General features: G+C 40.0%; 3 protein-coding genes across 3 annotated transcripts; 2 read left to right on the plus strand and 1 right to left on the minus strand.

Moving 5' to 3' along the window:
• Positions 1-4,190: 4,190 nt before the first annotated feature.
• LOC115822091 (galactose-specific lectin nattectin-like) lies at positions 4,191-5,138 on the minus strand. The gene is made up of 3 exons (XM_030785750.1): positions 5,076-5,138; positions 4,877-4,982; positions 4,191-4,292 (listed from the first exon to the last, which is right to left on the minus strand). Exons 1-3 carry the CDS (start codon positions 5,130-5,132, stop codon positions 4,222-4,224), a joined length of 234 nt encoding a protein of 77 aa, XP_030641610.1. The 5' UTR covers positions 5,133-5,138; the 3' UTR covers positions 4,191-4,221.
• A 4,778-nt stretch (positions 5,139-9,916) lies between these two features.
• Positions 9,917-18,204, plus strand: jam2b (junctional adhesion molecule 2b). The gene is made up of 12 exons (XM_030787563.1): positions 9,917-9,942; positions 10,615-10,783; positions 12,134-12,170; positions 15,349-15,414; positions 15,496-15,606; positions 16,050-16,199; positions 16,575-16,762; positions 17,164-17,272; positions 17,350-17,472; positions 17,642-17,666; positions 17,755-17,785; positions 18,133-18,204. Exons 1-12 carry the CDS (start codon positions 9,917-9,919, stop codon positions 18,202-18,204), a joined length of 1,107 nt encoding a protein of 368 aa, XP_030643423.1.
• Positions 18,205-19,103: 899 nt separating this feature from the next.
• gabpa (GA binding protein transcription factor subunit alpha) lies at positions 19,104-25,870 on the plus strand. The gene is made up of 10 exons (XM_030786411.1): positions 19,104-19,175; positions 20,579-20,678; positions 20,873-21,017; positions 21,118-21,202; positions 22,361-22,588; positions 22,868-23,062; positions 23,229-23,282; positions 23,507-23,635; positions 24,447-24,639; positions 25,252-25,870. Exons 2-10 carry the CDS (start codon positions 20,602-20,604, stop codon positions 25,472-25,474), a joined length of 1,329 nt encoding a protein of 442 aa, XP_030642271.1. The 5' UTR covers positions 19,104-19,175; positions 20,579-20,601; the 3' UTR covers positions 25,475-25,870.

Consider the following 25,870-nt stretch of genomic DNA (forward strand, 5'->3'; position numbering starts at 1 on the left):
GTTTATACAAGAGGTCTCTCCCCACCACACCCATGGAAACACTATATTCACAGGAGAAAGCCATAGAAAACAGCAAAGCTGGCTAAAGACCACTGTCTGAAGCTGCCTGATCCATTGCATGGGAGCCAAGTCTCAAGGGGTTTGTGAAGTGTGTATGTATGTGCGTGCATGTGTGTGTGTGTGTGTGTGCTCGTGTGCATGTTTGTGTGTGTGTGAGTGTGTGTGTGTGTCTGTGTGAAATATGGGGTATGGGGTATGGGAGAGTAACTGTCATTGCTAATCTCCTTACTTTACACACTTCATCAGTCCAACAAATATGTATATCTGTGTTGAAGTGAGAATTTTACTTTATTAGAAACAGGTTGACGTGCAAATTGGCTGCATGTTTAAACTATAGTGCCTTGATAAGCATCTGCTGAAGCCAAGTTTTCCTGACCGCATATCATCTTCCCTTAACCACCTCTGCCCTCCGCCAGACATACTAATGCTGATTGCACAAAACTGCATTCCACCGGGTGCCTGCTGGATCAGTGCTTTCTGTGGTATAAGGTGGGGAGGTCCAATAATAGTTACCCCCTGAATTTGAGGAGGATGCCCATGCCCCCCTTAGAGACAGATGGCAAATTAAACCTGAGAGAATTTTCTTGCCCAGTAGGAATGTTTTGAGAGGGTTTTGGATTGAGAGCCTGAGCTCTCTTCATTTTAACGACCTGGATGGAATGAGTCATCGGAAATAAATTGAGATTGCACTACTGACCTGGCTAACATCCTCACACCCTCAATTACATCACTGTTAAATTTGGTCTGACGGAGAAAACCAGAACACGAATGAGTGAAACACTCATAATTTCGTTTCGTTGATTACTTTTTCTCAGTGCTTGGAATTTCATTAATATACCTCAGTATGATCAGGCAGGCAATTGATTTAACAGTAACAGGGGTATTTTGTTTCTCTTATATAATACTGAAATTATGGCTGACCTGACATCACCCTCCATCAGAGAGGTGATTTCTGTTGCCCTAAATAGTAAGAATGTAATGGTGAAGCCTAAGCTCATACTAACCCTAATATATTTTTCCTTTATGATGACACAAGAATTTCTGATAATCATTCCTTGGAGTGTCACATCAGGTCATCTCTGTTACTCAACGTGACATGGAACACCATGTCTGATGCGGTGATATGTGCAAAAAACCAAACAAACAAACAAAAACAACACAAACGACAAAACCTTTAGCCATTTCTTTTTGTCAGTTTACATGTAAACAACATATAAATATCAGTGAAAAATTATTTCAAAATCGAGTGTACTGTATACTGTGACACTGTTGTCATATACTAGTAGTTGGGCCCAGATATGATTTCAGAACTTTAGTGTGAACTTGGATTGGATCAAGATTGCTTTTTGAGTGGACACCTAAAATCACACCTGCTCAAGTATCTTCTTTCTGCTGACTAGTATGTATGTGTAGAGGAGCATGGTCCCCAAAGGACAGTTTATTGCTACCTTTTACTTCCCATCAACAATCTCACTGCATCTATTAATATCGGCTAGCATCACCGTTGGCAACTGATTAGAATGCAGTAATACAGAGCACGCTGTTGTGTCATATGACATGAGAAAACCATAGAATGACATAGAACAACACAGCTGTTCTACACAATAACTACTTATGAATTTGAACAATGGAGTGTATATGTATATGTGTGTATGTGTACGTGTATGTGTGTGTGTGTATGTGTGTGAGACACGAGGACAGACAGGGAGACAGGGATAGATAGATAGATAGATAGATAGATAGATAGATAGATAGATAGATAGACAGACAGACAGACAGACAGACAGACAGACAGACAGATAGATAGATAGATAGATAGATAGATAGATAGATAGATAGATAGATAGATAGATACATACATACATACATACATACATACATACATACATACATACATACACACATACATACATATCTCCGCTGACTGTTTCCAGACTGTTTCTTCCACCAGAGTTCTGACAACACATCTTACTCTTGCACTGTGAGTTACCTGCCTGTCTTTCAAATTGCTCTCAGAATCGAGTTGAACAAACTATAAAGACAGAAAGCTGAACAAGATAAAATTGGTTACGTGCTTATAGGATTGTCCCTCTGTTGTAGGATCACAAACTGATCCAACTGTAAATCATCGGTGAACAATCGTGTTGTCTGGACAGGCACCTGGTCCTAGAGCTTAGTGTTCTGTGGAGGGAGTCCCAAGGAGGGGAAATCTGAGATCCTCTGTGATGATCCAATAAAGTAAGACGGCTTGAAACAGGAGGAGAATGACTGACAGATGGCAGATATACATTGATCTGCTAAGCCTTGGTTTTGTTTGGGTTTTTTATTACTTTTTTAAAGTTATTTCTGATACACTGGAACTTCAGTTTACAAAAAGATGGGTCCAGGCATGGAATTCTGTTGCAATAAACTGTCTCTCCTGGAGGGTTCAGTCAGAGCTGAGTTGCGAGTCATCTTCTCCCCTAAAACTCCAATACATCAGAAACACAACACTGAGGAGCCCACTGAGACACCACTAGTCTGACAATACAAGACATTTTATCAGCATTATAGTTGCAGAGGATGTTGGTGTGTATGCTGGTGTATCAGTCAGTATGTTTGTGCAAGTTATTACGACTTAAAAGAATTTATCTCCTCCCAGTGACTAGGAGGCGAAAACTTTTCCATGCTGGACTTCTAGATAGGAACATAATCCACAAGACCTCAGAGTAACCGTTAGCTTAGCCTCACAACAGAACTTCCTGAAAGTGTAAACACTAGCTGCAGTGGATTTGATCCTTCTTTGATTTAGCATTGAAATCAGATGTGAAAACTGTTATGCTCCACATGATTACGTGCTCATTCCATTTATGTATGTTTATGTAGCCAAATTGTCTGTTTATAAATGTTCATACAGATATACATCTTTGAAACATACAGTTTTCACGATAGCTCATGGTTTGGGCATGTGTCTACACGTGGATTTTTTTCTGCTTATACGTGCTAATTTGTGATGGAAATGGCAGTGTTAGCAGCTGGGTCACTGCCGCTGGAAAGCTAACAAACAGCTGTTGAAATCAAATGGAAAACTGATTAAGCCATGGACAAGAATATTTTTGTGTGTCATACCAGGCTTTGTTCTAACACATGTGTGTGTGTGTGTGTGTGTGTGTGTTTGGGTGAGAGATAAATAAAGGCAGATAATGTATGTTAAGCCCCACACATGCCAATGAATGTAAGTATAAATGGAGAACAGTTGTAAATAAATGCCCACAGAGATAGATCACTCTCTCCTAAAGAAGTCAAGAAAAGGGATGTTTGAATGTACATTCAGGATCTACACAAGAGTCAAACTGCTACACTCTTGAGAGTAGCAGGCTCTAGGCTGATCCCATGGATGACACACAGAAACAGGGGATTGTGGGAATTCCAGAGTTGACTAGGCTTTGGGGAGTTGAATGTTCAGAAAGGGCTCACGGTGATCAGAGCTGACGACATGTAGCCATCGTCTTCCAAAAGCTCACATGATGCTCCAGCTTAAAGTTCCATGTGGTTTGTGAGCTAAGTGACCCTGTTCTGTCCGAATAGGCTCAGATGAACTAACCCTGGTCTCTAATGCATCAGAACAAAAGGATTAAGAAACAGAGATGAGTGAGAGGAGCTGGGGGTATTTACTAAAACCTTCCATTGCCTTAAAATAGCTCTTTAGATGGAATGACTGTAAACAACATCTCTGTATTTTTGCAATCAGTGATTTTATGTATGTACACTATTGTTCCGTGCTTAAAAGACCATGAGACCAAGTTGGACTGGAGAGACATCTTTATAAAAAGGCAACCTTATTTACAAAATTTGCCACAAGCATATTTTCAACTCCTCTGGGTGAACATGATGTTAAACGCTGAATAAAAGTTTGCTTATTGCACTGTAATACTATCTGTTTCCAGAGTTAATCAGTAGTGGTACTCACTAAATTTGTTTCCCCAAAACACAGAGTCTGTGTTGTAGCCACAACAACACTATTACAATATCACTAATATTGATTTGGTTGTACATTTATTTACATAATTACTCCACTAAAATTGCAGATTAAACATTGGATGCAGCAGACAGCTGGCAATGCATTCAGAAGAATCCATGGGTGACAAGTCATGGCTGCAGCTCCAGTGTGTACCTGCTGTCTTATTTTGCAGGATAGGAGCAGATGAAAGCACGCAGGTCCCAGCATGGCATGTCATTGAATTTCCCATTGCCTGAAACCCAAACAAATCCTTAACTGGTGACAGTGACAGAAGAGCAGGAGGGTAGTGAGTTAAACTGTATTCTAAAAGGTTATATCAAAAATGACTTGCCAGAAAGGTTCAACATTGCAAAGTATCACTTTCTTTTACAGAATCACTTCACTGAGGGCTTTATCTCAGAACAATTTTGTACTGATCTCAGTATGAGACTGTATCAAATATTCAGTCGCTTGTGACTGGTTGAACCACAGTTAAAATGTGGTGAGACAAACTGAATTATGACTGAATTAAAATGTCAGGTTTGGGTCGGAGCAAAAGACCACATTCTCTGTCCTTCTAACAAATAACTTCAAATTAAGTCTGGATATATCCAGAAGGAGCAGAATATATAAAAAATGATGATTTTAGTATGCTGAGATTAATAAAAATTTATCATAATAAAGGATCACAAATCCACAGTGAAATACTGTTAGTGGGTACAGGACTAGGTGTAGTTATTCTTTTGGCTAGCGGCAGCAGTTAATGATAAAACAAACAAACAAACAAAAACGCAAACAAACAAACAAACGAACAAAGGAACAAAAAAGCAAACTCACTGAGTAACTCAACACAGTCCTCTACTCCAACAGTGTCATTGGGCTCTCCTGGTAGCCAATCAGCATAGCTCCAGCGAGCACCATCCAACCAAATGAAACGTCCAGTCTGTAAGAACCATAATTCCATTCACTAGAATAGCCGACTCAAGTCACTCATGCAAAAGGCAAAGTGCAAAGAGTCACAAACAAAGAAATATACCTTGAGATATTTGAGTCCGCCAATCCAAGTGCGCGTCCGACCTCCATTTTGGTCCATGAGCGCCATCATGTGGTTATGAATTGCTCTGCTTGTTACTGAGGCTAAATGGCCATTTTTTACATTATTTTGGCAGAAGAACTGGCAAGACACACAAAAGTAAACAGTTAGCACATGGTAATGAATCAGGATTAATTTTTGTATGAATGTTTTTAACCATCTTTGCACCCACTACTGGATGAATATAAATTCTTATCAGGTAATACCAATCAACTGACGCAAATCTAGTGTTATAATTTATCTTCAACCTCTGCAACTTTATCTTCATATGGAATGTTACCTCTGCATCATATGCTGTTTTTGGTCCTCTGAAAAACTGATAACATCGGCCATTGAGAACCACACCACATGCTGGTGTCCCTATAAAATGATTAGTTCGACACTTTGTTAAACTGGTTGAATTACACGTTCATGCAATACATGTCATATATATGCATTACACATATGAAAGATAACAGTTTCAGATATGACTTTCTTTCCCTCAGCTTTGTGTTTCTGCATATGTTCAATGACAGTTTAACCTCATGTTCAACCAAATTGGAATTGCTATCACATTCTCCAGTTTAAAACTGACCAAGCTTTCTCTTCTAAAATTGAATCTAACTGTGTGCAACTATTTATTTTTTATATTCATCTGTGTTCTATGTGACTATATCACTCACGATAGACAGCATCCTCATTAGTTGCTCTGGCAGCCAGAGGCTCTGCTCCATATTGGTTCTCCTGGTCCTCCAAAGGGAGATCCTCTCCTAGGAGAAAATAATCATTTACATAAGGGTTTTCACCAACAGGACTTTCCCATCTGTGGTAGAGCCCTTCTTCAGGCTCCTCTTCCATCATTGCATACTCCATAGACAAATCATCCACAAGAGGTGCATCTTCCATCTGAGGGTCTTCCATTACGGCAGGCTCCTCTTCAGACAGAAGTCCCATTTCCATGACAGGCTCCTCCCCCTCCGAATCCTCCTCTCCAATCACATATTCACCCTCCATCACTGGTCCCTCCTCTCCCATGAATTCCTCTTCCTCCTCCTCCTCTTCCATCATTGGCTCATTTGGCTCAGGCACATTTGCCAACGTTAGTTCTTCCTCTGGTACAGGTCCCGCCTCTGATAGGGACTCTGACATCATTGGTTCTTCAGCTACGAAATTGTTTTTTTCCTCAGCTCTCTGCATAAGAAGTTCCTCACCCTGGAATGCCTCCAGCGCCTCTTCAGGTGCTCCTTCACTTTTAGAGCCCTTTGAATGAACCTCCTGCATTTGTTCTTCCTCATCCAGAGGTTCTGGTTTCATAACAAGTTCTTGAGCCTCCAGATATTCTTCCTCAGGTATAAGCTCCTCTTCACTGACCGATGCCTGGTCCAAGAGCTCTGACTCTGCCAATAGTTCCTCAACCATACCTGGATCAGTTTGCTGGGCATTTGCCATGTCTGAGTCCTTCTCCGGGGGCTCCAGTTCTATCACATTCTTCTGAGCAACCAAATCTTCATTTTTCTCTTCCACATGGGTATCCTGCTCCACTGGGCTCTGTTCTGCTGGCTCGTCCTCCTCCATTGGGACCTGCTCAGCTGGTTTCTTGTCCACTACTGGGGCCTGCTCAACTGGTTTCTCGTCCACTACTGGGACCTGCTCAACTGGTTTCTTGTCCACTAATGGGACCTGCTCAACTGGTTTGTCCTGCACCACTGGGCTCTGTCCCACTGGTTTCTCCTGCACCTTTGGCTCTACTCTCACCACTGGTTTGGGGTCTTCCTGTATTACATGACCCAGTACAGGTAGCATATCTCCAAATACTGGATTTATGTGATCCTGTGGGAACTTTTCACTCTGCACTGGAACCCAGTCCTGCACTGGCAGTCCAACCGCCACTGCAGAGTAGAAATAAAACATGAATTAATTTTTAAATGTAGTATAAGCAACCCAATAACAACACAATCTCATCAAGCCATTAGGTGATCATCCAGGTGTTTGTTGATCTTGTAATTCTTTTCACACACTTGATCTGAAAATGATCAGCTCTACAAGGTTTACTACAAGAGAGCTGGAAGAAAGAGAAATAACATAATAGCCTGGAAGTAACATTTCTAATTCAAAAGTATGAAAAGTAAATTATAATCAATATTTTGATATGTCACATTGTATATATTTTATTAAAATGTGTTGTTACCGGTCAAAGTCAACAACAATGAAAGAAAGGCCCTCATCTTTCTTCCTTCTGGAAAACAGAAAAGTGATTTTTTCTCTTTTACAAAATATGAATGTAGATTAGCAGCAGTTGTGTACATGAAAAAGAAAAGAGACAGCAAGTCACTAACAATTGTCGAAATGTTCATCAGATACGTTTTTGTACCATTCAGTGCAAATGCTGTGTGATATTTGTTTAAATGAAATAACATAAAAGGAACCAAAGCCCTTTGTTTCCCCGCCTTTCGCCCTATGTGCGCTGGGATAGGCTCCAGCACCCCCCGCGACCCTAATCAGGATAAGCGGTTTAGATAGTGAGTGAGTGAGTGAGTGAGGTATTCCACAGTACTAACCTTTTTCTGACAGAAATAAAAGTGAAAACATGTAAGACATGCCTCCCTATGAAAGAAGCTATGCCTACTCTCACAAGGACAAAATGAAATAATAAAAGATGAAACAGAAAGAAAACAATACAATAGAGAGAAAGATGTTGAAAAGGAAAAAAAGTCAGTGACTTACTTGTGTATTAGTGTCCAGAAATGTCTCCCTGTGTGTTCTCTATTTGGGGTATTTTTTTGTCCCATGTGCTTTTATAGAACATCTTGTGGCCTTTTTTTTTTTTATGGTGTCTGTCACGTGTTCAATATTGGGTCATCCAATAGCGTAAACAACCACTAGCCTTTGAAATCTCTGTTTTTATCAAAGTAATAACTAACTGTTTTCTAGTTGTTGCTTCCAGGTAGCACTTTGTCCCGCAATCTAATCTCAAAGTCCAGAATATTTAGAGTTTAAAGCATAACACAAACATCTCATTTTGTCTTAGTAAAGAACTGTTGGTGTTATTGGTTCTGAGTGGTATTCTAGATCATATATCTGAAAACAGGCCTTTGACTCGGAATCATATGGCATAAGAGGTTTTTGCCTTTAAACCATATGATACTCTCTGGTTTAAAATGTGTTTATGAACAAGTGTAGCACAAACAATTAGTGAATAAGTGTAACACAAACAATTAAAAGTTAGATATTTTCAACACATAACCATTGATTCATACAATTTGACAGCCTTTCACTTGTAATTTCGTGATAAAAGTCTGCGTAGAGCAGTTTTTATCCCACTAGATGGCAACCATGTCAGACTCCAGACAGGCTTCACAGTGGCTCAGTGGTCAGCAAGAGGGCACTGAGTTCAAATCCCTGCTGTCCCAGGTCCTTTCTGTGTGGAGTTTACATGATGTCCCTGTTTTTGCGTGGGTTTCTTCTGGATAGTCCGGTTTCCTCCCACCAAAAAGACATACATGCTAGGATTAGTACTCCTGTCAGTGACCTTGACCAAGGCACTGGCAAAAAGACCGGTGGCAGCAGTGGCAGCCCACTGCTCCTAGCTCATAGTGTGTGTGCTCACTGGTGTTAGGATGGGTTAGACGCAGAGGCTGTATTTCACTGCTCAGTGTGTGTGTGACAAGTAAAGTCCTTCTTCTTCTACTTCTTCTTCTTCCTCTCCCTCACTGTGAAATTAACTCAGAAGGAAACACCTCAGCACCTGAAGTCACAGTCTTTGGATGAGGAATTACCTTGAAAATTTGGTATCCACTGGCAGCGGCAGTTCTAGCTTGTATGACGATCTTGGGCGATCTTGGGAGCGAGAATGTATTTCTGTTCATTCTATTTCAGAGTTTATATGGATCAACTAAGGAATGGCCAGTAACCCCCCCTCCCCAACATTTGAAATAAATCTATCTGCACAAATCGACGAGACTGTACTTTAGAAGCTAGCAAGGTTACCGTTGCAATGGTTGACTTCTCTGTCTTTTCTTTTGGCATAACGTGGACGGTGCTGATTAACATAATCTGAGAGCGAAATGTCAGCTTTCGGCGCTCCAGGTGCGGACTGCTTTTACATTATTCTTAACGATTTCGCACAAACCAGAAAAAAGGCAACAGCATCTCTGTGAAACTATATATTCATAGTATTATGAATGAATTGTGGTTTCGTAGTGTGACTGATTTTACCAATTGCATTAGTACTGTACAAAGTTAGAGGTGCGCTTTTTGATAGATTACCCCACTCGCCCCACCTCGGGCGTCCAGTGGTAGGCTACCTAGTTTACAAACTAGAATCGGGGCGCCCACTCTTACAAGGTTAATTGGCCGACACTATGACACGATATCACTGACGTGACGTGCAAATGAGCGATAGAGAACTGATAGCGCAAATGTCACAATTCTGAATTTTTTGTGGAGGCGATCCGTGCCGCCCCCGGCAAGATGCCGACACGGGCGGCTGCTCATGTCTAAATCCGTCCCTCTCCACAGGCCTAAATAAATAAATAAAATTAACAAACAAACAAGAAATACTGTTCTCTATTTATACTGAAACTTTATCATCACGACTAGAATAATTAGCTTTGTACTTTGCACTCATGTAATGCACAATGAACTACAGGCAAAAAAGTGTGTTCATGTGTCTGGGGGTATATGCCTCTGTTATTGACTGGAAACATGTTTACCAACTGGTTAGCAACAAATTGAAGCATGATTCACAAGAAAGGGAACTCTTTTAAATGTGTCATTCACAATGTAACACATGTCAGTTATCCGGTATGACCCCTGTGGCAGCATATGATGTGTAAATGTGTGAGCTTCTAGGTTCTCCATAACACAGATGTACAGATTTGGGGGGAGGGTGGGTCAGTTGTTGAGCCTATGCTTTAGGGATGTGTGCAGACAAATGGACAAATGTGTGTAAGTGTGTGTTTTATGGGAGAGGGAGAGGGAGAAAGAGAGAGAGATAGATAGAGAGAGAAAGAGAGAGAGAGAGACTGCATAGTGATATGCAGAGATGTATATACCATGATTTAACACATTACATATTCATCATACTAAGAAAAGCTGGTGAAATCATATTGTTTATTCGAATATTTCATTTTACATTTACTTGAGTATGAAAATGGCACCTCTTAGTGATTAAATGTCATATATGCTTGCCATTGTATCCATCAGATCATAAATCAAAAAGGAACATTTTTGTGCATTTGTTTATATTATGCGAATGTTATGCGTATGTGTATGTGTTTGCCTATGGGTATGTCTATGTGTATGGGTTTGTTTATGTGGATGTGGATGTGGATGTGTATGTGTAAATCTTCCACAGGGGTTGCATCTTCCATCTGAGGTTCTTCTTTTACAGCGGACTCCTCTGCAGACAGAAATTCCGTTTTCACGACAGGCTCCTCCCCCAGGGGATCCAGTTCTATCACAATCTTCTTACCAACCAAATTTTCATTTTTCTCTTCCACAGGGGTATCCTCCACTACCGGGACCTGCTCAGCTGGTTTCTCATCCTCAACTGGGGTGTACTCAACTGGTTTCTCACCCACTACTGGTACTGGATTTATCAGATCCTGTGGGAACTTTTCACTCTGCACTGGGACCTGGTCCTGCACTGGCAGTCCAACCGCCACTACAGAGTAGAAATACAACATGAATTAATTTTTAAATGTAGTATAAGCAACCCGATAACAACACAATCTCATCAAGCCATTAGGTGATCATCCAGGTGTTTGTTGATCTTGCAATTCTTTTCACATACTTGATCTGAAAATGATTAGCTCTACAAGGTTTGCTACAAGAGAGCTGGAAGAAAGAGAAATAACATAATAGCCTGGAAGTAACATTTCTCTCAAAGTTAAAAATTTTCTGTAGAAATCAAATTTGACTGCCAAAATATGTTTTATGAGTAGACTTTTCCAAGTGAAATATTTCTAGGGGCATGAAAAGTAAATGATATTTGATATTTTGATATTTCACATTGTATATAGTATATTTTGATGAGTTGTTACCGGTCAAAGTCAACAACAATGAAAGAAAGGCCCTCATCATTCTTCCTTCTGGAAAACAGAAGAGAAAAGGGGAAAAAAAGATTTTTTTCTTTCACAACATATGAATACAGATTAGCAGCAGTTGTGTAAGTAAAAAAGAAAAGAGAAAGCAAGTCACTGACAATTGTCAATAGGTTCATCAGATACGTTTTTGTACCATTCAGTGCAAATGCTGTGTGATATTTGTTTAAATGAAATAACATAAAAGGAACCAAAGCCCATGAATATTGCCTTCCTTCCTCCAACCACCTGCTCTCATAATGTTTTTTTTCTACAGCATATTTAAATAAGTGGAAGTCAATGAGCTAATTTCTCAGTGTTAATTTAGACGTTACACTGCTGAGATTAATAAACCATGGTATTCCACAGTACTAACCTTTTTCTGACAGAAATAAAAGTGAAAACATGTAAGACATACCTCCCTATGAAAGAAGCTATGCCTACTCTCACAAGGACAAAATGAAATAATAAAAGATGAAACAGAAAGAAAACAATACAACAGAGAGAAAGATGTTGAAAAGGAAAAAAAGTCAGTGACTTACTTGTGTATTAGTGTCCAAAAATGTCTTCCTGTGTGTTCTCTTGTTGGGGTAATTTCGTTCTCCTTGTGAAGTCTGTATTTTCTTGTCCTGTCCCCTGTGCTTATATAGAACATCTTGTGGCCTTTTTTTTTATTATTACGATGTCTGTCACGTGTTCAATATTGGGTCATCCAACAGTGTCAACAAACACTAGCCTTTCAAATCCCTACTTTTATCAAAGTAATAACTAACTGTATTGTAGTTGTTGCTTCTGGGTTGTAGCCTACTTTATTCCGTAATCTAATCATGAAAAGGAGCTCTTCTAAATGTTTTGTTCACAATATAAATAAGAACACATGCCAGTTATCCAGTATGACCCCTGTGGCAGCATATGATGTGTAAATGTGTGAGCTTCTAGGTTCTCCATAACACAGATGTACAGATTTGGGGGGAGGGTGGGTCAGTTGTTGAGTCTAGGCTTTAGGGATGTGTACAGACAAATGGACAAATGTGTGTGTGTGTTTTCTGGGAGAGGGAGGGGGAGAAAGATAGATGCATAGATAGATAGAGAGAGAGAGAGAGAGAGAGAGAGAGAGAGAGAGAGAGAGATACTGCATAGTGATATGCAGAGATGTATATATCATGATTTAACACATTACATATTCATCGTATTAAGGAAAGGTGGTGAAATCATATTGTTTATTTGAATATTTCATTTTACATGTATTTGAGTGTCAACATGGCACCTGTTGGTGATTAAATGCCCTCTGTGCTTGTCATTGTATCCATCAGATGCTAAATCCAAAAGGAAAATGTTTGTATCTTTTTTATAACAAAAAGATGGAGAAGGCAGAAACCTTTAACAGTGTGAAAAAATAAAGTACCATGACATTTGTTCTCTCGCAGAGAGACAACCTCTGTGTATGACTTGACCGCGCTTTCCCGCGCCGAGAACGCGCGTATTTAAGAACTTCAGAAGACCAAAAATGTTATCAGTCTTGTATTCACGCTTCACGGAACCCCTCTACAGAACTTTGGCTTCAGAACTTTGACAATGGCCAGAACTCGGCTGTTCGCTCTACACCTTTTTCTAATGTTGCAGCGTAAGTATAATGGTAACAATTTTATTGTATTTCGTGCAACAGGTTAAGAAGTTCATTGTATTAGGAGATTATTTGTTTATCTTCTATAGACTTAGAAAGCTGCCATAATGTCAAAAACACCCTGAATATGTTTCACAAATGCCTCACGATTTGCAGACAAACAGAATGATATTTATAAATGCCCCACGATCCGCAAATATGCACACCATGCTTTACAAATACAACATACGCCTCTCAAACAAACACAATGTGCTTTACAAATACAAAACATCAAAAAATACAATGTGTTTTGCAAATACAAATGCTACCTACTAACAAATAGGCTACTTATATATCTGTATTCTTTATTTCCGTTTGTGGAACCTGACCTGCATTTGTTGGTAAGTAGCATTTGTATTTGAAAAACACATTGTTTTTTTCTGTTTGTTTGTTTTTTTGATAGCCGTATTTGTGCTTTGCAAATACAAAACGCGGCTATCAAAAAAATATATATTTGCCAATCGTGGGGCATTTATAAATCCCATTCTGTTTGTTTGCATTGCGCATTTATAAAACATTCAGTGTGATTGTGACATTTGGGCAACTTTCTAACTCCATAGTTTGAGAGGTGTTTGTTGTATTTGTAAGGTATGGTGTACATATTTGCAAATCGTGGGATCTTGATACATCATATTCTGTTTGCTTGCAAATCATGGGTCGTTTATAAAACATATTAAATATCTTTGTTACATTTTGGCAGCTTTCTAACTCCCTAATCTTCAATCAATTTACGCACCTACTTATGCGCACAGTGCCAGTTGCAAATGATAACACACGGTAAGATTATACAGTGGCTATGGAAATCTGTGTTGTAAATTCACCAAATTTTGAAATAAATTATATGTTATTTTGCTTTCAAGCGGAAAATATGCTTGAGGAACGCACGTAGAAAAGAGGCTACATGCACGTGTCTGGACAAAGTGTGGACATAGCGGAATGTAAAGCACAGCCAGTTATAATATGAACTGCTTAGCTTTCGGAAGTGAAAATTTGAATTGTCCATCATTTTAATTTTCATATTTTTCGTAACTTTTGTAACTACTTTACCACAGTCAGTAACCGATGCAATTTTCCAAATATAGCGATCGCCTTAGTCTGCTTTGGAAACTACATGGGCATGGTCACTAACCGACCTGATAAGTATGAGTTTAGTTGTATCACATTATAGCCCAGAATAGCGTTTATGTTCCTGTACGAATTTTAAGTACTACACGAGACCACATAATTGTGTTTAGGGGCTGTTTGTGTTTGAACATGGTCCCAGGGGTGAATGCTTTGATGGACAGCGCTGGGTGGGGGCCTTAAGAGACTGTGATAAAACGATGTTCTGAAATGATGTTTGAACTGCGGAGATCCTGTGAGTGATGGGAACGGTTCTAAGGTTCTGCGGAATTTCCACTCACTCTGAAGCAGAGGCAGATCGCATCGTTTAATGTGGTTGATGCCCTCTGCTTGACTCTTTTGCGTAACAAGTCCGCGAAAATAGTTCACAATTCATTCTCATTATCTGAGTTATTATTCATTCACCGTTCGTTCGTTGTGAAATACACAGTCTTTGCCGAGAGTTCGGCAATTTTAGTATTTGTGTTATCTGACCCCATGGAATGGTAGGCTAGGATAACTGCTGTTGAGATTTTGTTAACCAGTTGTTCTCTATATTTCTGGGTCATTCTTTCAATGGCGCGTGTGCTGTGTTTTAACGATGCATTACTCAGTTTTAGTGACACCAAATGGTTCCTTTAAGAAGAATATTATTTCATGGAGCCGTGTGTGATTTTAACTAAACCTCAGATCCATCTGTGCAAGGCTTGGGTTACGGCATACAGAGGGAGGCTTTGTCTGGTGTGGAGGAGGGATCCCCATTAAAACACACACACACACACACACACACACACACACACACACACACACACACACACACCACGCAAATGAGCTCTGTTTCACTGCACACATACCACTGAGATTAAGGACAGAGACCTTAAGTGATAATGGAGAAACTCCAGTTTCTCTCCTGTAGTGTCTGTGCTTGTTGAGACAAAGATAGAAGGAGTTAAGAAAGAGAGAGAGCGAGAGAGAGAGAGAGCTTTGTCAGAAAAATAGTCAGGTCTTGAGTCATTTTCTCTCCTAGCAACCTGGCCCTGACCCATCCATCACCTACATTCCTACACATCCCTGTTCCTGGCACAGCTAGGGGGAAACATAGATGTTTGTGTGTATATGGGTGTGAATTGTACCCAGGCTTTACATAACCATTTTAATGATACTGAGCAGTTTAATATACAAATAATAGTAAATTCAATACTTTCCTTTTTTATATATATGTAAGTTTTTATAAAAATGCTTCAAACATTTGTGCTGTGGGATAGGATATGATGGATAATTTTATATGCCTGATTTACTCTTTTGTCTTAAACTGCTGTTAACCATTTTAACTTCTGTTTTGACAGACCTGTTTCAATGCTTGTTTCCTTTTTCTCTTTTTGTTTTTCAGTTCCATGTGCTATTTCTGTCACTGTGACAACTAGCAAATCCAAAGTAGTGGTTCACGAAAACTCAAGTAAGTGTTTTGAGACAGGAGTGGAATGTAGGCTGGGTTAGCATGGCAAGGTTATTTACCCGTCTTCACTGTCTCTCTCAGATGCAGTGCTACCTTGTGAGTTCAAGACAGAGAAAGATCACAATCCTCGCATTGAGTGGAAGAAGAAGGGAAAGGAGGTTTCCTATGTTTACTTTGAGGGCAAATTCAGAGGTGGGCTGAGACCACCATCCCCTGTCTACAAATACTCTTCCTTCTTTTACCCCCCCCCCCCCCCAACTCCCTCATTCATAAATTCTTGTTGTATATGACTAACCTTTAATATTATTGATGATAAATGACACCCCAACTTTTTTGTTGAGACAAGACTGTAGTTGGAAATATTTCAGCTCCATATATGTTAAACAATGCAGACAGCAAAGATTTACATCATAAACTATAAACTTTTCTTGTATAACCCAGAAAAGAATTCTCTGTTTAATTTTTCTTTTAATTGGTCGAAAATAATTAAAGCTATGTTTATTCGAACAAAAACATTCTAATTGTTGGCTTTCTGCTTTATGTCACAATTCTGAGCTAGGATTTGATGTCAACTTTGCACTTTGTGATCTTTCCATACTCTTTGCACAGAACTGAACCACTGTTTAAACTTGTAGGGTCATTTAAAGACAGGGCCTCGATTGATGGTGCTACGTTGACCCTGCGTGGTGCCACTCCAAAAGACTCGGGGGTGTACCGCTGTGAGGTCAGTGCTCCTCTGGATCATGTCATCCTGGGGGAAATCAACGTCACTCTCACTGTTCTGGGTAAGTGTGTGATTGTGCTCCAGAGCATTTAAAAACCGTTTGAATCATATAGTTTTATCATTTATCAACATGTTGCCTGCCCTGCGGTACACTGGCGACACGTCCAGGCTCCAGCATCCCTCGCGAGCCTAATTAGGATAAACGACTTAGAAAATGAATGAATGGATGAACATGTGGCCTCATTCATATCTCTTACAGAATGATAAATTCCCTGTCATGACTTTTATTTTAAACGTGTTTTTGTATTTACATCTGAGGAGAGAAAAAAAAAATCTAAATCGTAACAATTTGTATTACATACCTTCATATCTATGTGTATACCACAGATGATGTGTTGATAAGATCAGTACATGTATCTGTGCTTTCTCCGGACAGTGCCTCCCCACACGCCTGCTTGTACTGTTCCTGCCACAGCGATGAGTGGCACTGCAGTAGAAATGAGCTGTAAGGACAAACACAGTGACCCTGCCCCCACTTACAGCTGGTACAAAGACAACAAGCCCCTGAGTACCTCACACCCCTCCGACATCAACTACAGCTTCGACCCCAAAACAGGCACTCTGGTCAGATCCTGGATCAGTTCTTGTTCATTCCTTCTTCCTGTCTCACTTCCAACAAATTACACACAGATGTTAACACACAACTAACTAACTACCTTTTTGTTATTTGCTGGTGCTTCAATGCTTGTACTTTCACGGCATCAGTTCCACATAAACACCTATACAATATGCTATTGTCTTCATGTACTTGGAGTTCCTGAAGAGGTATTGGTCATTGCTGGGTACAGAACATATTCATCCTTGTACTATTGTTTGTTTCTTCTCATGACCAACATAAAATGACAGCTAATATGTTGACTGATTTTCAGATAAATTAGAAAATGTTCTCTAGCTACTGGTCCTCTCAACACTGTTTCACCTTGCTATTTTTTGTTCTTTTCCTCATTTCCTTTGCTCTTGGACAGAAATTCAAAAGTGTGTCAAAAGCAGACGCAGGGCAGTACCGCTGTGAGGCTTCCAATGGCATTGGGGCGCCCAAGAGCTGTCCTGGGCAAACTATGAAGATTACAGAGTGTATGTAACATGCATGTTAGTGTTCTGTAAGTGTGTAGTCTACAGTAGATGTAAATGGGCCACACCCTCTCTTTCAGTTCAGCTGAACCTGACTTTAGTGAGTGTGGTGGGAGCTGGTGGTGCCCTGTTCATTCTCTTGTGTTGTTTGGGGATTTGCCTGTGCTATCGACGAGGCTGCTGTTGCTGCTGCCGCCGACGCAGTAAGTATATGTGATGTATGTGCCAATGTATGAATTTAACACTCTAATACCGGCAGCTGTTCCATTAACTGTTTTGATGTGATATCACAAGCTCAGTGGTCATATTACTCAATTACGTCTGTTATCAAAAAACTGTCCTCTAATCTTTCACTTTTTATTTGCTTTTCAGGAAAAGAGATGCAAAAAGAAAGAAGGTAAGTGCTTATTTATTGTTTGAATTTTGTCTTAAAATTAAAAGTAGGGTTAACTCAATCTTCTGACTTATTTGTATCACTTTTTCAGAAATAAGACCAACCACAACCCCACAGTAGATGTGAGTACCCTGCCTCCTTTACAATATTTGAATTTGATTGTTTAAAGAAAGTAGTTGTCCATCCTTAACCCCACTAGGACAACTTCAAGTGAAATGTAATCCAGTTCAAGTTTCAGCATCTTAGACTGATTAATTCTATAATGACTTGTGAATCTGTGACTGATTCAGTACAATTTCTTTCCCTAGCCCCGCCATTATAAACACACCCAGTCCTTCATGTTATAAGAAGGTGAAACCTCATGAGTATAAAGGTCCTGTTTGCTTCATAACAACTGATTTACATTAAAAGGCAGAGCAAACCTGACCTTATTATTGAGCATGGACACTGCTCTGCCTTTTGGACCAAGACTGTGGAAGACTGTGAAGAGAAAGCCTCAGGGGACCATGCTGGCAGCACTGAGAACAGGATCACATCTTAGCCACATCTTATGTAGTCTGTCTACTAGTGCCTCACTGACCCTCCCTCCTCTTTGTGATGTTAGTTCTCCCTCTAGTGGTAAAATGCTATTAACAGCTGAAGTATTCACTCCCTGCTGAACGTCTGGGATCCATCACTCTTAAGCTCCTCCTTTAAGTACCCTTGTATCCAGTTCACCTCATCATGATATGAACTTCCATGTGTGTTGTGTATTTTGTGCAGGCAAATGTTGTAAACTATTCATAACTCTTTTCTCAGGAGAACGGTGCCAAAAGAACACACGTGGTTTTCAAACTGTGGATGTGAAGCAATGTGTGCACTTATTTTATTACTTTACTGTTGTTTTGAACTTCCCAGATGATGAGTATAATTGTTTGTAAGTGTAAGTGAATATATATATATATGGAGTGTTTCACACTTATGCCAACACGATGCAGATTTATGATTTTTAAAACCAAGAAACAGCTTTTTGACAAGATTGTTCTCTTGTTCTTTTAAACATGTTGTTCACAGTAACATACAATACTCATCCTACAAAATGCACTAAGAAAGAAATGGACAAAGGTTGTAGTTATCAGATTCACCGTCATAAAACCACAGAAATGTATGTCTATTAATGGCTATATAGTATTATAACTTTGATAACAATATTTGAGAAAACAACTTCAAGTCAATAACAATTCACAGCACTTCACAGATGTAAAAACAAACAAACAAAATGAAATTCAGAAAAAAAAAATTAAACTCGACTTTACATACAAAACGCCTAATTGTCATTTTCCCAAATGCACTAGTTGAAATTGGATTTTGTTGGCCGCAGGGGCAGCTAGGCCTCCTCCACATCCCCGCCCCCAATGCAATGTTCACCAAAAACTAGCATGAACATTTAGTCAAGTTAGCCCACACTAGCTAGCTACTGACTACAACCATTGCATTTATTACTCTTCGTAAACTGTTTGATCGGATACAGAGGTATGTAAACTACTTACGTTCATTCTTAAATATATTCTACTCTTCGAGAGCAAAAATACATTTTAAGAAGTAATGATTTTACCATCACATATTTGCTTGAGCACTGTTCCCGCTTTTTGGTGGGATTCTAGCTAACCTAGTGTTAGCTGGTTAGCTACTAGCATCTTACCATCGCATTGAAGTGTGGAAAAAGGAACAAACTAGCAAGCTAAACACGCGCCATCCACTAGCCGCTTACTCTGAGCTGGCTGGTTTTTACACAACTTTGATTGTACAGTCAAAGAATTCAACAAAATCAAAGCAGTCAAATCCTGGGACATTTAACAGATAACTGTCCATCTATCCTCCTAGTTTGGTATTTCAGCGTTGCTAACTGGCGAAGTGCCTTGACTCGAAGTTATTCTGGGTGGACAGCTAAGTTGCCCTTACTTAGCTTGTAACGGTCGACAAGCTAGCAAACATTGGACAGTTATGCACTTTACTCATCTGAAAGAGAATTACCTGAGCTAGAAATACAGTTTAAACCACGCTTAATCCAGTCATTTACAACGTTGTTCCGTCCATTTCTTCAGCCCGTTTTTCGGAAGTCTGACTGCACCGTGACTTTCGCCAGGATTTCCGGCTGCTTTTACATTGCCCTTCTGTTGTTTTGTTTCCGTTTCTTCCATTTCCGTTTTAACTTTCCACAATCAAAAGTCTGTCAAGTAGCGATCATTCAAAAGTTTCTAAAGTTAACAAATGTTTTCTCGATATTATTTATTTGGTATGACACGGAACTCTAAACGAACCCCCATACGGCAACGGTGTTTCTGTCGATTGGCGTCTCCTCCCTCTTTAGAATGTCGTCAATTTTAATATTATTTTTCCACATAGAGCTAACTAACCGACGGTATCGTTCAAAATATGTGTGGCTCTGCGCTGTTAAACAATATTTTACATCCGGTGGAATAACAATATTGGCTCATGTATTGAAAAGTTCACCGTGGGCCTACAGTCTTGTCAGGCCTCGGTGTTGCGTGATGTTTGTATGGGCCTGCAGATCACTGTCGTTAGCCTCAAAATCTCTCTGGAGCTGACAAAGGGCTCAAGCATCAGATGTTAAACGACAGAGGTATCAAATCTAAGGAATGCTTCCTTAACACGAGACTTGGCAGTGTCTGTGAAATTTTGGCCCCCTTAATTTTCTAATATATTCTGTTTAACTTACTCACTTATTACATGTATTTCATGTATTGTGCAAATTGAAATAAGCATGGACTGTTATGACTATAAGTGTAATTTAGCTTTTAATAATGATTCTTTCATCTGAGTATATTCTCGTGAAAAATTTTAAATAGAAAAAAAATAATTTAAATAAAGATAGTCGGTGTTTTCAGTGAGTTGTCTGTGGATCTGTTGTGTAGGTGGTTAAAATAAAAAAGGAGGGATGTCTAAAAGTGAGACTGAGGAGATGATTGAGATTGAAATTGATGGCCAGGAAAAAACAGAATGCCTGGAGGAAGGGTAAGTTTCTTTGCATTTTTATTTCTTTCACTGTTTTTTGTTTGTTTGTTTGTTTGTTTGTTTTGCTGTCCCCTGTTTTATCCTGTTTTTATAGCTGGGTAAAGACATGATCTATGTAGACTCAATGGATTCTCTTGTGTTCTAGCCATGCTCTCTTCACCATCAGTGCGTTTGTGTTTTTTTTTCCCCCTCAGGGTTGAAGAACAGACCATCACGTCAGCGGAACTGATCACACAAGACATTGATATCAATGAGCCCATTGGCAACTTGAAGAAGTTGCTGGAGCCCCGTCTCCAGGTTGCACTGGATGGATATGAAATCTGTCTGCAGGACATTCAGGTACATTATCCCCTGTCCCAACTACAGTATGTACTACCATGTTACTGTAGCTGAATCACAGTTATTGGGTTAATAACTTGCCTTCTTTCCGCGTGTGCAGTTACATCCTGATCACAGCCTTTTTGATCAAGGAGTAAAGACAGATGGCACTGTGCAGCTCAGTGTACAGGTTATCACCAGACAAGGTAAAAACATTTACATACACATACACACAGACATACAGATAGACAGATGGTGATACATCACAAGCAAGAAACAGTGTGTGCTTCTGTGTTACCAAAATGGTTTGTTGGTGTCGTAGATTACAACTGTGAGTATTTGTATAGGACAAAATCACAGAGATGCAGTTTCCTTACTGTAATCCTCAAACATACCTTCTACCTTGTGTAGAGATATTGCAGTAATTGGCATTATTTAGCATTAATTTGTAGCTAGTGTCGTGATTGAAATAACATGCATTAACTGCAGCACGTTTGGCATGCCCAAACACTGTATTAGCAAATTCACTGTATCTTTCAACATCAGGGACATTTAACTGTTCTAACAAGGATAACAAAAGATATTTAACATCGGTGTCTGCTTGAATAGCAGGCTAGTTTAATTGTGTTTGTACTCTCTCACACACAGTCAGGGGTTAGTTATGATCATTATTAGTCAGTCTTTAAAAATGCCAGTTGCCCTTTGAGAAGTCAACCAGACGGTTTGACAGGGAGAAAAAAACAAACAAAGGAGGTCTGGTTAAATAAGCTCAAAGCTGAGCCATGTACATCAAGTGGAGTGTGCATTTAAGTGGTGCTTATTTTTAAGATGAATGTTCTGTGGCCTCTACCTCAATGCGCTTTACACAAGGGAGCATTTGAAATGGTTTGTTCTGCTTAGGGCACAAGTGGCGATTTCTGTATGTGATATGTTGCATAATTAAGTCACAGAGAGAGTGAAGATCATTATCTTTGAGTGTGTGACTTATTTTGTTCTCTTACCATGTTAGCTTCTCCCAAAACTGAATTACACATCCACAGGCCTTGTGCTGTTTTGTCTACAGAACGACTTTGTTCTTACAGTTCATCCAGCATTTATGTACTGAGACGTAGTCTTAGTTTTGCAGATGCAACATAACATGGACTGAAACATTGCCAGCATGCAAAGGCAGTTTTAAAGAAAGAGGTTAGGGCACTGATTGTCATTGTTAGATATCAGTGAGATGGTATCTAATTTAATATACCTTTACCTCATAACTAGTTCTCTGGCAGTATCTCCAGGTCCCCCTTTTTTCTTATTTTGGAACCGTATGTTTTTCTCAAACTCCAGAACTGATCTCTCTGTGCTTGCTTTGTGCTGTGCAGGAGAGGAGAAACTGAACATCTTGGAGATAGTGAAGCCAGTGGAGACGGTGGAGGTGGTGATTGATCCGGATGCAGCGGCCGGAGAGGAGGCCCATCTGGTGGAGGACGGGCAGGTGATCGCCGTCGAACGTTCGGCCATCTCTGATGACACGTCAGAACAGGTGACCCGCTGGGCAGCCGCCCTGGAGGGCTACAGAAAGGAACAGGTCCGCTTAAGCATTCCCTACGGTGAGCAGTGAACGAATGCCAGTACTTCATAATGAATACACATACAACACGTGTGCGCTGATCCACCCCGAATACAGGACTACACTGTCAAAATAAATCAGTTTTAAGTTGTCTCCAACGTGGGTAACTTTCCCGTCAAAGATCCTCTCAGTTACCAACCTATGTCTACATGTGTCTCAGTATGATCTTTACGTGGCATGCAGACATATGATTGTAAAAAAAAAAAGCGAAATTATGCGTATGGACTTAGTGGTTTCTTGTACACCCCTTCTTGCCTAGACCCTGTACAGTGGACAGCAGACCAGGTGATCCACTGGGCCGTGTGGGTGATGAAAGAGTTTGGCATAGAGGAGATGGAGGTGGGTGGCATCCACATCCCCGGCCGACAGCTCTGTGCATTCACCCAGGAAGAGTTCCTCCAAAGAGTGCCCAACGGAGAGATCCTGTGGAGCCACCTGGAACTCCTGCGCAAGTGTGAGTCCAACAGAGTGTGTGTGGTGTGTGTATGTGTGTGAGTGTGTGGTGCGGGCTTTGCTTGGTTGCATTGTTGGGGTGAATAGTTTCTATGAACTTAGAGTTTTTTTTTTTTTTTCATGATATTAATGTGCCGTGTTCATTTTTTGCTGAATGTTTCATGTAGATGTATTGGCCAGTCAGGAACAGGGTCAGGAGGCCACAGTCACTATTGACCAGCGTGAGTATCTTTATGCTCTCAGATCAAAAACCTCTCAACTCTCACTACCTCCCAGTCTTTTTTCATTTTATTTCCTCTTGTTTTTATGTATTTTTTTTGTGTATCCTTCTTTAATTACTTGTAAAATTATAGCTAATCTCAAGTGACTCTCTTCCTCAGTATCTGTTCATCTTTTTACAGTGAGCATTTGCTAATACTCTATATCTGTTGACATTGTTTTCCAGCGGTGCAGATAATCCCCGCCCCTGTTCAGCAGGCCACGCCCACAGCCATTAAAGTACTAAAGCAGAATAGAGCTCCAAGAGCTCCTCGCATCTCTGGAGAGGAGCGCAGTTCCCCTGGCAACCGCACAGGTACCCACACCGCACGTTTATTAATAATGCCTCCTTTGGCTTTTTGTATGTGGAAAGATGAATAATTATACGTGCGTATTAACGAAGTGCAGGATCTTTGTAATTTAACTGATCAGTGTGATCATGAATATCTGGTTAACACCATAAATGACTTTGACACGAGATGTGTGAGTAAGAGCTTTTTTGAAGGCTCGGCAATGACAGTATCAATGTTTTTGTTTTTTTTTGTTTTTTTTTTAAATTCAGACTTTCTACATAGTGCGGGAGGGAGTTGATTTACGGGCTGAAAGCCCATAGCTTATGATTCCATGATGACTAAAATGATAATATGTGACAAAATAAGATACAGAACTTAAAGGAAAAAAAAACAGCTGAACTGATATACATTGGTTGTTTCAATCAACATCATCAATTTCAGTTTTTTTTTTTTTTAAATGCAAACCAGTGAACATGACAAAACATGCAAAAAGCCAACAAAGGTTATTTGCCAGAAAAACAAGTCTGTGGAAGTCACATGAAACCGCATATCGGGTTCATCTAAGGATTCTCTGGTGTTTAGAGCACTGGCGGCCTATTGTTCTGTCTCGCTTATGATCGAAATCTGTTGGTCAGACCCAGCTGTTGTGTTTATGAATTTGGCAGGATCACACCATGCACATAAATCATCTTTTGTGAAAAATATAATTTGGATACTGATATGACACTTTTCTTATCCTTCTGCATGTTACGGCAAACCATGATATTTCAGCCCATCATATTGAATTGCTTTGCATATTTCAATATCTTTTTTCTCTTTCTCTTTCTCTGTTAGGTAATAATGGCCAGATCCAGCTTTGGCAGTTCCTGCTGGAGCTGCTGACTGATAAGGATTCCCGAGACTGCATCTTCTGGGTTGGAGAAGAGGGAGAGTTCAAACTCAACCAGCCTGAGCTGGTGGCCCAGAAATGGGGCCAACGTAAGAACAAACCCACCATGAACTACGAAAAACTCAGCCGTGCCCTCAGGTGCGTTTCCTTGTACCGCTTCCAATAATTGATTAATTGTGCGTGAGAGTGTCAGCCTCATCTGAGGATGTCTTTTTGTGTAACCACATCTTAGGATGTCTTTTTGTGTAACCACATCTGATACTTGTCTCCATACATAAATGCCCCATCTGGAACCAGTATTGTAAAGTACATCTGTTCAGTTGGACACAGAATTTTGAATGTGTATGTTTCATTATAATATGTATAATATTAATGTCTCTCAGTGTTATATAAGAGTTAATTTCCCAGATCATATGTATGTCTACTGTATATTATGCATGCCTTTCATCATCCACAGATATGGGTCAGTATTTATACAGCTTATCTCTTGAAAATACAGGTCACAGTAACACGTCATTTCAAAGACATTGTTCCCATGATTATTTGTCCTCTTATGAAATATTTGTACCCGTGGTTACGTGTACTCTTATCAAATATGCGATTAAGAGTTCACACCTTTCTTCACATCCGATTGGGTTTCAGTGTTGCTGCATGTCTTGGTATTCAACCCTGTGTCTTGTCACCTGTGAGACGGAGCAGAATTCAGATAATAGGCTATTTTAAACCGAAAACTTCCCCTTATCTCCACAGGTACTACTATGATGGTGACATGATCAGCAAAGTGCAGGGCAAGCGCTTTGTCTACAAGTTTGTGTGTGACCTGAGGACTCTGATTGGCTACAGCGCTGCTGAGCTTAACAAACTTGTAACTGAATGCGAGCAGAAGAAACTTGCCAGAGTGCAGCTGCACGGGATTGGTCAACCCGTCACCACGGTGACCCTGGCCACCGCCGCATTGGAGAAGGATAGCTGAATGGTTGGAACTAGCTCCTTTAAGCCAATCAGACGACGTGGCTGAGTCGTTGGAGAATGTTGGGATAACAGATGTGACTTTGGGCAGGGTGGCATTCAAGTGAGGTTATAAGCATCTGTTTGCTTTGTTAATGAGAAGTGTGTGAGAGCGTGCGTTTGTATAAAAGTGTGAAAGTTTCAGGGACGTCATAGTAAGTTCCCTGAGAGAGTGAGTGTGTGGATCCTGAGTGGGAGAGTGAGAGAGATTGTAGATGGTCATGTATGAGCTTTCTGTTTTTGTATGCTTGTTCTCTAACTGCAGGGTAGTGTTGGCTGCATTTCCATTGTATATACTCTATGTTTTTGATAGCCACAAGGGCAGTGTATTTTGATATTTTCCATTTGTAAAGGATCTGGT

Source organism: Chanos chanos, chromosome 10, assembly GCF_902362185.1.
Source record: "Chanos chanos chromosome 10, fChaCha1.1, whole genome shotgun sequence".
Lineage (NCBI taxonomy): Eukaryota > Metazoa > Chordata > Actinopteri > Gonorynchiformes > Chanidae > Chanos > Chanos chanos.

What these genes read in the sequence shown, in the direction of transcription:
- jam2b (XM_030787563.1), top strand. Translation starts at nt 9,917, where the DNA reads ATGACCCCTGTGGCAGCATATGATGT. An exon ending in AACTATGAAGATTACAGAGT is followed by an intron (nt 17,273 to 17,349) that starts GTATGTAACATG and finishes CCTCTCTTTCAG; the next exon opens with TTCAGCTGAACCTGACTTTA. An exon ending in TTGCTGCTGCCGCCGACGCA is followed by an intron (nt 17,473 to 17,641) that starts GTAAGTATATGT and finishes TTTGCTTTTCAG; the next exon opens with GAAAAGAGATGCAAAAAGAA.
- LOC115822091 (XM_030785750.1), bottom strand. Translation starts at nt 5,132, where the DNA reads ATGGACCAAAATGGAGGTCGGACGCGCACTTGGATTGGCGGACTCAAA. An exon ending in GCGGACTCAAATATCTCAAG is followed by an intron (nt 4,983 to 5,075) that starts GTATATTTCTTT and finishes TGGTTCTTACAG; the next exon opens with ACTGGACGTTTCATTTGGTT. An exon ending in GGACTGTGTTGAGTTACTCA is followed by an intron (nt 4,293 to 4,876) that starts GTGAGTTTGCTT and finishes TTTGGGTTTCAG; the next exon opens with GCAATGGGAAATTCAATGAC.
- gabpa (XM_030786411.1), top strand. Translation starts at nt 20,602, where the DNA reads ATGTCTAAAAGTGAGACTGAGGAGATGATTGAGATTGAAATTGATGGC. An exon ending in CCGCTTAAGCATTCCCTACG is followed by an intron (nt 22,589 to 22,867) that starts GTGAGCAGTGAA and finishes CTTCTTGCCTAG; the next exon opens with ACCCTGTACAGTGGACAGCA. An exon ending in TTCCCCTGGCAACCGCACAG is followed by an intron (nt 23,636 to 24,446) that starts GTACCCACACCG and finishes TTTCTCTGTTAG; the next exon opens with GTAATAATGGCCAGATCCAG.